The 13,228-nt window shown below is 46.3% G+C and overlaps 6 protein-coding genes across 6 annotated transcripts; 2 read left to right on the top strand and 4 right to left on the bottom strand.

Moving 5' to 3' along the window:
• Positions 1–231: 231 nt before the first annotated feature.
• Positions 232–1,199, bottom strand: TERG_08320 (uncharacterized protein; the record flags this gene model as incomplete). Its single annotated transcript, XM_003231185.1, has 3 exons — positions 232–333; positions 425–1,060; positions 1,110–1,199. The coding sequence occupies 3 exons, from the start codon at positions 1,197–1,199 to the stop codon at positions 232–234; spliced, it is 828 nt and encodes a 275-aa protein (XP_003231233.1).
• A 316-nt stretch (positions 1,200–1,515) lies between these two features.
• On the top strand, positions 1,516–3,161 carry TERG_08319 (CMGC/SRPK protein kinase; the record flags this gene model as incomplete). Its single annotated transcript, XM_047748926.1, has 5 exons — positions 1,516–1,775; positions 1,825–2,324; positions 2,451–2,566; positions 2,683–2,923; positions 2,980–3,161. 5 exons carry the CDS (start codon positions 1,516–1,518, stop codon positions 3,159–3,161), a joined length of 1,299 nt encoding a protein of 432 aa, XP_047604918.1.
• Positions 3,162–4,032: 871 nt separating this feature from the next.
• TERG_08318 (uncharacterized protein) lies at positions 4,033–5,093 on the top strand (the record flags this gene model as incomplete). Its single annotated transcript, XM_003231183.2, has 3 exons — positions 4,033–4,049; positions 4,147–4,306; positions 4,416–5,093. 3 exons carry the CDS (start codon positions 4,033–4,035, stop codon positions 5,091–5,093), a joined length of 855 nt encoding a protein of 284 aa, XP_003231231.2.
• A 1,014-nt stretch (positions 5,094–6,107) lies between these two features.
• TERG_08317 (uncharacterized protein) lies at positions 6,108–8,441 on the bottom strand (the record flags this gene model as incomplete). The annotated part of the gene is made up of 6 exons (XM_003231182.1): positions 6,108–6,839; positions 6,905–6,985; positions 7,043–7,171; positions 7,225–8,072; positions 8,164–8,288; positions 8,353–8,441. 6 exons carry the CDS (start codon positions 8,439–8,441, stop codon positions 6,108–6,110), a joined length of 2,004 nt encoding a protein of 667 aa, XP_003231230.1.
• Positions 8,442–11,011: 2,570 nt separating this feature from the next.
• TERG_08316 (uncharacterized protein) lies at positions 11,012–11,532 on the bottom strand (the record flags this gene model as incomplete). The annotated part of the gene is made up of 2 exons (XM_047748925.1): positions 11,012–11,226; positions 11,280–11,532. The coding sequence occupies 2 exons, from the start codon at positions 11,530–11,532 to the stop codon at positions 11,012–11,014; spliced, it is 468 nt and encodes a 155-aa protein (XP_047604917.1).
• A 227-nt stretch (positions 11,533–11,759) lies between these two features.
• On the bottom strand, positions 11,760–12,704 carry TERG_08315 (uncharacterized protein; the record flags this gene model as incomplete). Its single annotated transcript, XM_003231180.2, has 1 exon — positions 11,760–12,704. One exon carries the CDS (start codon positions 12,702–12,704, stop codon positions 11,760–11,762), a length of 945 nt encoding a protein of 314 aa, XP_003231228.2.
• Between the last annotated feature and the right edge of the window lie 524 nt (positions 12,705–13,228).

The raw sequence follows: 13,228 nt of genomic DNA, 5'->3' as shown, positions 1-13,228 counted from the left end.
ACGGCCACAAACATGTTTCCATCCCGCCGATGTGGACTTCTGGGTGACATTATAGTGGTCGGGAGGAAGTGTCGCCACAGTTAGTGCGATAGTTGGTGGACGTTCAAATCAGCATTGCTAAAGCTGGTAGCACAGTATGAGGCTGTGCCAAAATGTCGACTCGAGCTTTCCTCTGATGCAAACTTTGTCATGGGAAATTAATCTGAGATCCTGATGACGCCCACATGGGGATCATTTCTCAAACCCCATGCTATAGCCGCCGGTTTTCTCGTCCTTGACGAACTTGAAATTATCCGTAGACAGGCCAAATGGTTTTAGGATCCCATTTCCGAGCTATAAGCGACAGGCATTCCATCAGAGGAGGCCTTTGACAAAAGGAAAAAGCTGCATACGCAGATACTCTTTGAGGATGGGGGGTGCTTACATCTTTTAGTTTACCCATCATCTCGGCCATTTCTTTATCCTTTGCTGCGTTTATTTGAGCAGGCAATTCTCTTAGAGCAGTCTTGACCGCTCTAGTGTCTTGCGGAGGGAGAATCCCAAGCTCCAGCAGGCTCTTGTAGTCCTCTTCAGCACCCTGGAGATTCGCCCATCCGCCCAACTGCATTCTTGCCTTCCCTCTCCGCATAAGAGACTTGCCTCTTATACGTAGTACGTCCTCCCTATGCGTATCCTTTTCTTTCAACTTTCGAAGGGCCTCGTCCTCCTGCCCTTGGCTCGTATCGTCCGGTAGTTCGACAACCCTAGGGGTGGCATCCGCCGTCCTATTCGAACCCGTATCCGCATCCTTACTAGCTTGAGAGGTTGTAGTGAGGGCTATAGGAACCAAACGGTCCAGAGATGTTATGCTAGAGGTGGCTGCATCTACAGCCGATTCCCATTCTTCCAACTTTATATGGCATGCAGCAATATTGCACTTTAAGACAGCCACCTCATAATCGAGGTAGTTAGGACAAACGGCAAGGGCTCTATCGTATGTAGTAATAGCCTCTGAATAATTAGAAGCAGAAAACAGTGTGTTCGCATCGGCTTTGTAGCTATTTGACTGGCTTAACAGGTTCTGTTACAGTTAGCGATGGTCGACATCTGCAGGTTTTGTGGGCACCTACGGCTTCCTCGTCTGGGGGGAAACGAGCATCATGAAAGACGTCTTCGTCCCCATCGCTTTCACTGTGATTGTCATTTGGTGCGTCCGTCATGGCGTGCTCTGCGACTTGCTGGCCGCAATAGTTATTCCCTGTCTCAAATTGCAGTTGTCCTAGTTGACTTATTAGAAAGTCGAACTAAGGTTAAATAATTAGGTTAGTTAATTAGACGCGCTAGGCGCGCCGTCCAATCGTCATGTGTGACTGTATTTATTCACTTATCGATAAGCAACCTCCAGGAACAGCCTTGGCGGCGCGTACAACTAACTCCAAGGCTTTCATTCAAAATATGCTTCACGCAGCTCTCCGGACAGCTTGGCCATCGCCTGGCTAATTAATTAGCTACCCTCTCCACAGCTTGAACCGCACGATGTCTTTCCTTCGACGCATGGCATCCCAACCGCGGCGCACCATGTTCTCTATCAAAAAGTCTCCATGGGAGATACCGTCTAACCAAGGGCCTTCACTTCCCCAGCATGAACTTGTCGATGAAGAAATTTGCCCTGGATATAACCCAGCCTCCTTCTATCCAGCAAAGCCAGGAGAAGTGCTTATCAAGAAATTTCAGTTACTTAACAAAATTGGATGGGGATCACAATCAACCGTGTGGCTCGCCCGAAATATCTCCAGGTAATAATTACTTATCCTTCTGCACTCCTGCTATTGATTTTGTGCACAGTAACCATCAACAGCAATCAAGGAATAAATGGCAGCCTGAGCAATTTGTCGCCGTCAAGATAACGAATAATAACAACACTGAAGAGACACAGCATGAAAAGGAAATCGAATACCATATTGCACATCTAAATCCAGAACACCGAGGACACCTAATCCTACGAACATGCCTTGATGCTTTTGATTTAATTGGTCCTAAAGGAAAACACATGTGCCTTGTCTATGAACCGATGAGGGAACCTCTGTGGATTTTCCGGAAACGCTTTATCAGTCGCCAGATCCCTTTACCTATTGCAAAGACGTATATATTTTTCCTTCTTGTTGGCCTCGATTATCTTCACTCGGAGTGCAAGATCGTCCACACAGGTGACACATTGTTCCCTTTCTACCTTCGTATTACTTCAACTAATACCTTGCTAGACTTAAAACTTGACAATATTCTCATGAGCTTCGAGAGCGACGAAATTCTTACTAGCTTCGTAAAAAAGAAACTGCAGATGGGATGTAAGTTAGATGAAAAGAGTGGCCAAGCTATCTACTGATGCAATAACGACTTCGGCCCCCTTAACGGCAAAGAGTTTACGAACTTAATCCCCAAAATAACGGATTTTGGTCTCTCTACAAGACTAGACGGAACGAACAAGCTATCTTCTTATCCTATTCAGCCTGATTATTACCGTACTCCCGAAGTAATCCTTGGCTGTGGCTGGGATGAAAAGGCAGATATCTGGAACTTTGGTGTATTAGTAAGTCTATACCACTTCTTCTGAAAATTCATGTATTATATCTACTCTTCTTGGTTGCTCTTTATTGTTTCATAACCACTTCATAGCTCTTATTGCTAATATCTCTGTCTGATAAGTTGTGGAATATCCTGGGAGGAAAAGAGCTGTTCCAGCAGGTACATGCCCCAGACGGCCTGTACGATGCAAAATCACACCTTGCTGAAATGATCGCTCTACTTGGAGCTCCCCCCACGGCATTAATTGCGAGATCGAAAGCTGTCTCTGGGAATATTTGGCCTCAACATGTCACTAGCAAAACTGGTAAACTCTGCAATAATCCTCAAGAATTTTTTGGTGGTCCTTTCTTTGGCTCTGAAGGTAACCTAATATCAAACCTAACATACAAAATCTTGATATGCTAACTGTGTTTTCAGGCGAATTCTACCATAATGAGCTTGTACCGTCTCGAAAATTAGAGAGCACGGTACCGTTTCTAGAGGAGAGAGAGAGAGACGCGTTCTTGTCGTTTGCTAGCCAAATGCTCAGCTGGAACCCGGATCAAAGGAAGACAGCCCGCGAACTGATTGATCATCCATTCCTCAAATTGGGTGATTAATGTTTAAGAAACAGTGAATCGTACAGTAAGCCTGCTGTTCTCGGGCCACATGACGGACTTGAGGGTCTTGAAACACCACCTGCAGCCCTCTCGAGCCGGGCAAAGGTCGCTCCTCATCCGAAGTTGGTTAATATTGCTCAAGAAATCTCGAAGGATCCTAGATTGCTCAGCTATCGGTCCGGAGGAACGTGGGGATAAGCTTGAAAGCTCCATCCCACTCTAAATCATCTTTAAGACCTACAAGCCTGAAACGGGGTTTGATATGTAAGACATACAGCTAGTTGGTACATGACCTCAGGCCACTGGGAAAAATTTATGTCTATTGGTTCTCTACTTAAGTACTTGTGTTTTTATGTCAATGCTGGAACCGCTGAGACATGAGCCCTAGCTGTCATACTCCGTAGAGTTACGCCTTTCACATGGTAGCCCGTTCCACTGGTGTAAATAAGCCAGCTGAGTTGATCGCTGCTAAACCCCACGACTGTCGGCCCGGTAAGATAATTATGTCTTAATTAAATTCCTGGCGCAGTCTCTCCCAAATCTTTCACCCTGATGACTGCCAGGTGAGATGGCTGTGTGACCGCTGCATAATAATAGCTCACCCCCGCGGTTTATATATACAAGACCTCCACTCGATCCCTTATATAACAAACTCATGGACAGCTAAGGATCACGTTGGTTATAGATAGCCGAGGCTAAGCGTGGAGCGAGGTGGACTAGTTAAAGTTAATTAGTTGAACTAGTTAGCGTTCAGGGGAAGAAAACTGCAAAAGCAAAGGTTGATATCAAAAACTCCAAACACTTTTGAATCCTGCCAATTGGCGAGACCAGATCAGCAGACAACTTATAAAGGCCTGCTCTATCTGCCGCCATGTCTACCCAGAATGAGTGAGAGAAGATCACCCTGTTTCGCCAACTGACCAGTCACTCCTCTGAACCTCTATTGTGTGCTCCGAATCATGGCTGACTATCACTTGAACCGCAGACTCCCTCCCATTCGGGCATGTCTCTTTGACATGGATGGCCTTCTTATCGACTCTGAGGACATATATACATTCGTGATAAACCAGATTTTACATGAATATGGGAAACCCAATCTACCTTGGTCTATCAAGGCGCAGCTGCAGGGCCGTCCCCAGCCACAGGTACGGTTTCAATTCTTACACAATTATTCTGGGGAGCATTCACTATATGGCATAAACACTACAGGAAAGGAGTTTATTCTAATTTACTTTTCTTCCCTACCGTATACAGTCTGGTCAAGTGTTTCAAAAATGGGCCCAGCTACCCATTTCGCAGGAAGAGTTACAGAAGAAAATCGCTGCACTTCAACGGCCCCAGTTCCCAAAGACACAGCCGCTGCCTGGTGTTATGCAGCTGATTAGCAACCTATCCCGCGCCGCATCGAACTCTCCCCCTGTACACATTGCACTGGCTACATCCTCTACTACAACAAATTTCAAACTCAAAACCTCCCACCTCTCGGGTCTATTTTCCCAGTTTCCCCCATCCAGGATTATCGTGGGAGATGACCCCAGAATAGCCCCCGGGCGAGGGAAACCATTGCCTGATATATATCTACTGGCACTTAGCATTATCAACAAGGAAATTCAGGCAAAGGGCGAACGCCCAATCACCCCAGCAGAATGTCTCGTTTTCGAAGACTCTGTTCCTGGTGTAGAAGCTGGCCGGAGAGCTGGTATGAGAGTTGTCTGGTGTCCTTATGAAGGGCTGCTTGAAGTATACAAAAATCAGGTGCCAGAAGTCCTAGCTGGTCTGACGGGAGCACATAAGGACCCAGAGGATAACGGACATGATACCCCTGCTGCCTCCAATTCAGGCAAGCCGGGCAGCCTAAATGATGGCTGGGGAGAATTAGTACGCACTTTGGAAAATTTTCCGTACGAGAAATATGGGATCAAGGTTACTTGATATCCTATTCCCCTCGTTTATTTCAACTTCTTACGACGACATGACCCCAAGCCCTTGCTTGCTAACTTGGTCAATGAACCGGTAAATCCGTCCAAATAAAAGGAATAGGCTTCTTCAAAATTTATCATATCTATAGACCCGATCTAAAAACAATGCATCCATCATATTACGTAGAGTCTTGCCTTGTCTGTCTATACGGATTAGATGCAAAGTGTGACACGTAGTAATAGATCAATAGTTGGCTGGGTTTAAATGTATTGCAATTCCTGGAGATCTATTATCTAGAATAACGCTCTTGGAAAAAAATAAATAACAAAATTGAAGGTGCGGTGTTCAGTCAGGCAAAGAAACATAATGATATCTGGTGAAATTTTTTTTCTCTTTCCTTTTTCTAGGGGCAGTAGCAACTTGATATATGCAATGTACGGCAGGGGACTGAAAAGGCCCAAAATCAAAGGAGCCCCCTCAGGGTTATAGTTGGTGAATTGATAAAAGCACCCAAGATTTTATTTCTTGAAATATTGATAGAAGTTGAAATTGATGCTAAAAGAAAAAAGGGAGAAGAATGTCGGTCAAATTTCTCCAACTTGTCAGAATCGACAATCCCACAAGCTGTTTTGAGTCATGCGTTGTCCATATACCTAGCCAAGTACAGACGAGATGTTTGATGGAAGATGCGTGAAAGGATATTCTCTGAAAGCCCTAGACGTTAAAATGACCTAGTGTGCTTGAAAGAAATAAATCTATAAGACTTGAAATGGTGGTATTCCGTAGAAAAAGAGACGCCCATTGAACCCGGCCTACCCTCTGAGGCGACTATCATTGTCATGATCTAAAACCAAAGGCTTGGAAATGTTGTAAGGAATACGACAATGGCCCGTAGAGTAGAGCTATGTGCGAGGATATCAAATTGAGGAATTCTAGTAAGGACGCGTATAAATGCTATGACGAGAAAGCATTGTACCGCCCTTGGCGATAGCAGAACAACACTTCATGCTTATTTGTTGAGATTTTTCAATAGCGCATCTTCTTCAAGGGGCTTTCAGGATGGTCGGAGGTGTCAGCAGATCTTTTCCGAGAGGGCCTGCGGGGCTTCGGTTGACATGCATGAGTAAATTCGCCAGAAATAGACGGAGATGGAAACTGAGGCATTGCAGATGGCATGCTTGGGGTTCTTGGAGGATATTGTGAAGATTGATCGACATTAGGATATGTCTGATCCCAAGGCGACCTTGGAGGAGAAAGGATATTAGAATCCATTGGGCTAGCCATGGTATTCATGTTGGACTGAGGTATGTTGCCAACTACTCCACTTTCAGGAGTACACATTTGATCTTGGCGGAAGCCGACGGATGATTTAGCCTCAAAGTTCCCAACGGGGTATGTGTGGTACGCTGGTTGTGACCCGGATGCAAATTGCTGAGTAACCTGTGGCTGTAAACGCACCATAGGACTGGCTTGAGGGCTCGGTTGATGAAAAGCAGAAGAGGGTTGGCTCAGATGCTGCTGAACTGTTGGAGGGATTTGTTGGTTCACATATGCTAGGTTAGATGAACTGCTGCTAGCCAAGACTTCTTGTTTCGGGGTAGAGAAAGGACTCGCAAGGGGACGTCGAGCTTCATCCTCAGCAGCTCCGTCATCCTCAGCAGCTCCGTCATCCTCAGCAGCTCTCTTGGCTATGACCTTCTTGCCGGCATCTATAGTCTGCTTTTTCTTCGCATTTAGGGTCTTATTGGAGTCAACACGCTGTTTATATATCCGTCAGCTAAATCCGTTCAGTCCGGGACGGAGTAGGTATAGGAAACTCTCACGCTTAAACACGAGTTCGGGTCGTCCACGAATTGGAGTAGATAGTAAGGGTCTAGCAAATGGCGGCAGACTGTCTTGCGGGTCTAACAGAGTAGGTTAGTTAGCTTGGATCGTTATAGAGCAAGGAAAAGGTATCTAACCCTCAAAATGCGAAGCATATCGCCAAAACGCTCCGCGAAGTTCTGCTTATTCTTTCTAGTTTTGTTTTTCAAAGCTTCTTCCTCTGGTGTAAGGAAAGGCCCAGCTTCTTGTCGCACAATACAGCAATCCTAATGGAAGTCAGTTCAAGGTTATATTTTGACAAAATATAAGATGAACATACTAATATGTTCCAACTGCATATTTCAATCTTTCTGTCACTAAATTTTTTAGTTGCAAAGGGCTTAATCATTCCCCAATTGTCTGTAGCGCATTCAAAACTTCTCATAGCCTTTATGAGTTTGATAACGCACTCCTGCCGCTCATAGGTAGTTCGTGGAATGGTGGGATCAAATGGCATAGGCCGCCTATCTGGGCGATAGTCATTGGCTTCTTTTGAGGAGGAAAACTGCAGGGTGACTGTATCACTGGGGTCTTTATAATTCTGCCTTTCGTCCTTGATCTCAACTGTACCATCATTGCGGCTTGGATCATTCTGGAGACTCCATGTCATAAGCGCTGGTCGGGTTATGGCAGAGTTTCCAGGAGCCTGGCCAGAAGGGGGCGATGAGCTGTACGCATTGGAAGTAGAATAGCCGGTGGCCGCTTGCAAACCTTGAGTTACCCCAGTATTCATATTATTCTGATTTGGGCACGGCTGTGAAGGCTCAACTTGTGGGCCGGCAGTATAGGCTGCAAATGCTTCGTAAAAAGCCCGGTCTTCTGCATTCTCAATGTCCAAATCTGCATTGCAATCATGAGGTGATTGCTTTAGCTCTCGACTTCCACCTGTAGTAGCTGACTGTGGTGTCCGGAGCTGCTGGCTCGACTGAACTGGATTAGTATTATAGGTCACTTCAGAAGATGAAGCCTGGGCGTTCTCAAAATGATGTGTCTGAGGGTTCTTTGGAGCTAGGTCCGCGTCACACATCCTGTCTGGCGAGCCAGCCAGGTTGAATAAATCATCGAATTCGAAGGGGTTACTGTCTGTAGTTTGGTGCTCCTGGTGCTCCTGTTCCTGTTCAACAATTTCTATAAAGCCAATTGTCAGGTGAGAATAAGTCAAATTCTATAATAGTAGTCTACCATATATGACGTATATCTTGATTCCAGGGGAACACACCTTGACCGCCTTCAATATCTACAGCATTAGTTTGACTCTCTGCTTTGAGTTCTGGTTCTGTAGATTTCTGGCCATGGACGATACCCCCGTGGTCATGCGAAGGGCCGGACTGGTCAATATCGTACCTACTAAGGGATAAGCACTCACTGACGGTTATTTAGAGTAATCATATAGCTCGGAATAACCTACGCATAGTTATGCAGCGCAATCAGACCTGCTACGTCGTCATTTGCGAATATTGACGTGTCCTCTCCGCGGAAAACATTGGAATGATTCATTTTGGCTGTCAGAAAACACGCTCATCAGCATGTATCCTCGAACATGAAATGGAAAATAGTCGCTGATGGCAGTTGAATTGAATACGGGCTATAAGTCCACGGTATTCAGGGGGACAGGTCTAAGAGATCACCTGAACTTTCCGAGGAGATGGAATAACTAGCTTGGAGAAGGCCTTTCTTCTCGACCGTAAGAGTTAGTGAGTTATTGGGATGTCAGTGAACCCGCTAGCCGACAAAATATTTCGAGCCGTTTGTCGTAGACGGTGGGTGCAGGTATCGAAGCGTGCAGACAGGTAGTTTGAGTGAGTAGTCCTGATGAGAGATAGAGAAGTCAAGCAGTGGATAGCATCCGGGCTGTGGAAGCGGCAACGTTGGTACGATGAGGAGTGGTGAAGAAGAAGAATAATTTGGAGCTGGAAGAAGTTTGAAGATGAAGATATAGACGTGGTCGAGGGGTCTTCATTGTCTAGTTGACCATTCACTGTCTGAGCGGGCAGCCACTCCCGGATTTCCGTCAGTCGTGAATGTAGACCTCACATCACCGCCGTAGACTATGGGAATTCGTACATCAAACCCGCCTACCTACGCATGCGTAAGTTCCCGAGGGTGAGTTATCAGATCCTCAGCTCAATGAATCAATAATAGATCAATAGCCGGGTACCGGGAGATCCCTTCGAGTACCCAAATCTCAATAAACATCTCGGCCAGCTGACATCCATTGACAGCTATTGTGCAAAGGGCCTAGGTCAGAGCTGCACTAAAGCAACAAAGAGGTTCGACCGCCCCCATCTTCGAGCAGTTCTCACTTGCAGCGGTTCGTGCGTCGACATTTGACTAGCTAATACCAAAAGGGATAGAATGATTGCGTGCTTTGAGCAATAGGGTAGCTGCCTGTGCTGCTTTTCGTTGAATAAGCTCGTCTCCAAGTCGGTGTCATTCCCAGATCAGGGCTTCATGCGCATGGCGCAAGGCAGATCATTAAGTTTTGTTAGCGAGCACGGTACACTCTGAGACCTGATAGAGTATATCTCGAAATGCCGGCAGCGGGTAGACAACCCAACAAGAGCTGAGGCTTTCCAAGGGTATCTTCCGGGGTTAATCGAGTGAATCATGCTGTCTGCTTCTGCTTCTGATATCTATCGCTAGCGAGAGCTCAAATCGGCAGCTTTTACTCTCTAGCTAGTGTCGCTTTTTCTGCGATATGCATTTGATGCTTCGGTTGTTTATGATAAACGAGGGAGGTTAATTTAAACTCTTTAACTTTCTCGTCCACATCCGGATTAGGCGACAGATCTCGCCGCTTTTCCTTCTCGCTAACTCACGTCAGAATAGTACAATAGACAGTACTATCGAGTGTAGACTAGTATATCTGGAATTCCGCCATTAGAAATTCATCAAGAAGGGCGTGAAAAAGAAAGACTACTGAAAGCTGACGTTGGTTTAAAAGTAGCCGGTTAACCAGTTGCCTCAGATTACTAAGGGCATTGCAAGGTACCGTAACTAGTTTAACAGACATAAATAACTAATTGTCATAAAGTTAGTTACAACTAACAAGTTAACCCTTCGTTACCCCTTAATTTTATGTAGCTTAGGAACTCTATTCGGGATCTGGGAATTTGGTGAGATCTAGAAGGCCCGGGTAAGAGAATATAGCAGGATTCCATGCCCATGCCCATGCCCATGCCCATGCATATAACTATATAACTTTTATGCACAGTTTACGTGGTTAAGCGAACTTGCATTAATTTTTCTTTTCCCGCTTGTCTCCTCCTTGTGGAGTGCGGCCGAAAGGCTAACGAGTTAGTTAGTTCGTTAACTATTTATTGGCGCGTTGGTTGGACCGCTCTACTTAAACTAGTTAACTGACTTCAATGTTGGTCAGCGGGAATATAAAATACCCAACTCCAGTCCATTCATGCCTGCCTACGGTACTCCGTACGTCATTTCACCACAACTTGTGGCATATGGGCTCATGCCACGCGAGTACTTCCTCCAGCCAGACGGTAATGAGCCGATCAAGTCATGAGCTTCAGACGTTGACCTTGAGGTCCTAGAAGTTCTTCACCGTATCCCAGGCTAGGATCCGGCGATCGAAGGGTTAATCCACATCATACCCAAAGGAGCAACGGTCTATTAGCTCCCTTCTGCGGAGGAACTTATGCGATGAGTGGACGTCGAAAGCCAGCCGAGTAGTTTAGGTTGGAGATATATCACATACCACTATTCCCTCCTCTATAAGTGGGGAAACACTCACTATCGAAGATACTGTAAAACTGGCGGCTTGCTTCTAGCTTGCGTGTTGTAGTAGATAGTTAGGCGGCGCATCCCTTAGAGCTCATATCTATAACTTGCTCTGGTATCAGTGGGCCAGCTATGTATATAAGACGCCCTGCTTCAATTCAGAGAGCCTTGGTGCTGCGAATATAGCGGCCATAAAAAAGGATCCTGGGAAGGTCAAAGTCTGCCTTCCAAAGTGGATATTCCGGCATGACCCCGAGGCATATTCGCATGAGAAGTACAGACAACCGTTTAAAGAAGAAATGAAAGTTCTCAGCAGTAAGCCAACTGCTCTATAAAGCAACGCTATAGTTACTCGTTTCTAATTGCTTCGGTTTTCTGTCCAGCTTTTTAACCGCCATTTGTGGTTTTGTTTCGGTATCTAGCCCGCTCTGCACTTTGTTGATGCTCTTCCACTCTAGCGTGGCGGCACCAAACAGCGATATACACGAAACAATAAGCCCAACCTGGAATACGCTTCGCAGTGCTTCGTTGTAAGAGACGCGGACTATATCATACTGATCCATAGGTATTGCATAAGTAGTCCCTTGAATAGCGTACTGCTAGCATATGCTTGGCCTCCCCACTGAAGTGCCAGCTCAAGGGAGACCACTCCAAGCACCAGCAGAGTAGTTCCTAGGAAATCAAGCTGTACCAGCTTCTCAACTACGGGCACGCTTGCTGTAACTCGCCAGGGAAGTTTGAGGCTGAAGGCAATGCCAAAAAGGTCACCACAATGCTGGCTAGTCAACTTTGGTACATCAGCCCTTGGAGATTCTGTGCTCTCTAGGGAGAAAGCGCGTGAGGAAGCCATTGTCTTGATGCTTCTGCGAGAGGGGCGATTGTTCAGATTGAGATCGGTAAACAGAAGCAGTCAAGTAAGTGCCCATATTCTTAGACTGTTGTCCACTTGACGTGCAGTTCGGTCCACAAACGCTAATTCACTAGTGTTGTCTTCGGAGAGAGAGGGATACTGTTTTTGTCCCGAGCACGTAGCCAGGACTCCCCCCGCTGGGTGGACAATTGTACTCCCTACAGGGTCTACATCCATGTATAAGTTAGCGGAGGAGACGAATACAGTTGGCTAATTATCAGGGAGAGAGGACTAGACTTACCATGATGGACCTTCTCCTTCCATGTTGGGCATAAGCCTCCTTCAGCATGGCACGGCTGCTTCCACATCCGCGCGACACCATCGGTTCCACCAGCCCAGAGCTCCGAGGACCCATTGATGTCGATAAATCCAGCGTCTAATCTTTGGTTTGTATCTGCTCGTCTGCCTTCAAGCCATCCCACGAGTTGTCCTGTTACCCTAACATCATATACCAACGCCCCGTCGCTCTTCCTCTCCAGGACGTATAAATATCGGCCGCAAGGGCTCCAGAGCACCTGTGTCACACCATTGCCACCGATTATCTTGTCAGCAGCAGTATCTGCAATGCTAAAGGTCGCTATAGTGTCACCAACTCCATTATCTCCGTAGAGGCCGATATGTCTGGTAAATGTGCCCGCAGCAAGAATTCCACTGCCGCTATTGTCAATTGACATTGTTGAAATTATCCCTTTCATACCCACGCCTCCTCCTACTAGCTTCCTTCGCTTACTAGGGATCGTGAGCAACCTAGAAACCGGCCCTTCCTTTCCCGGACGTGATATATCAAACAGACAAATCATACTGTCACATCCAGCTAAGAAATGCGTGCCGCCAAGGCTAGAGGGGTATAGCAGAGAGTGGGGAGTTATAAAGGCCTCCGTTGTCGGTGATATGAGGCTATAGGACCCAAGGAGTCCAGGGTACAAGGCGGAATTCAGTCGGATGGGGTGGTCCCTAAGGCCAGAAAGCAAGCAAGCCGTTGAAGGATCTTGGAGCTCATAGAACGGGTATAATGCCACTGAATAGATAGGTTCCTTGGAGGGAATAGTGTGATACGGCTGAAGGAGATGGGGTTTATCCCGGTCTTCCAGAAGATCCGGAGGCCTTCTCATAACTTAGCAATACTAAACCAGGAGACGCTACTCTAGTGACACAAGGAAACATACAAAATAAATGATCGTAAATGATTATCAGCCGAATTGGTGATGATCGTAGTTCCATCTGGGGACCTGAAGCAGTGAGCATTTTGTTTCTTTAATAATTCCACGGATAAGAATACCTCCTTACCACTGGGCATTTTTAAAGTAATTAGACGCCAACCAGTCACGAGGGCCATGCTCTACAGGCCTCTCTGTATCTGCGAGCTCATCACTGCTGGCCCAGCAGGCCACACATTTTATCCCTGGTCCATCATCGATTGAAGATTGCTGCATGGCTCACTCCATAGAGTACTTCCTTGCGTCATATATCGTGCCGCTCAACATGCCACCGGGGAGAAGCCGTGCGTACTATGAGATATAACTGTAACTGGAGCTGTAGCTGTAGATGTGGTTGTGGTTGTAGATGTGGTGTGGAAGCTGAGTTGACGTTGGAAGAAGCGATCGATGTTGCCAAGACATCTGCCGCCAAGACATCG

Source organism: Trichophyton rubrum, assembly GCF_000151425.1.
Source record: "Trichophyton rubrum CBS 118892 genomic scaffold supercont2.13, whole genome shotgun sequence".
NCBI classification, from domain to species: Eukaryota; Fungi; Ascomycota; class Eurotiomycetes; order Onygenales; family Arthrodermataceae; genus Trichophyton; species Trichophyton rubrum.
The sequence above is the reverse complement of the archived record's forward strand: the minus strand, read 5'-3'. Positions and strand labels throughout refer to the sequence as shown.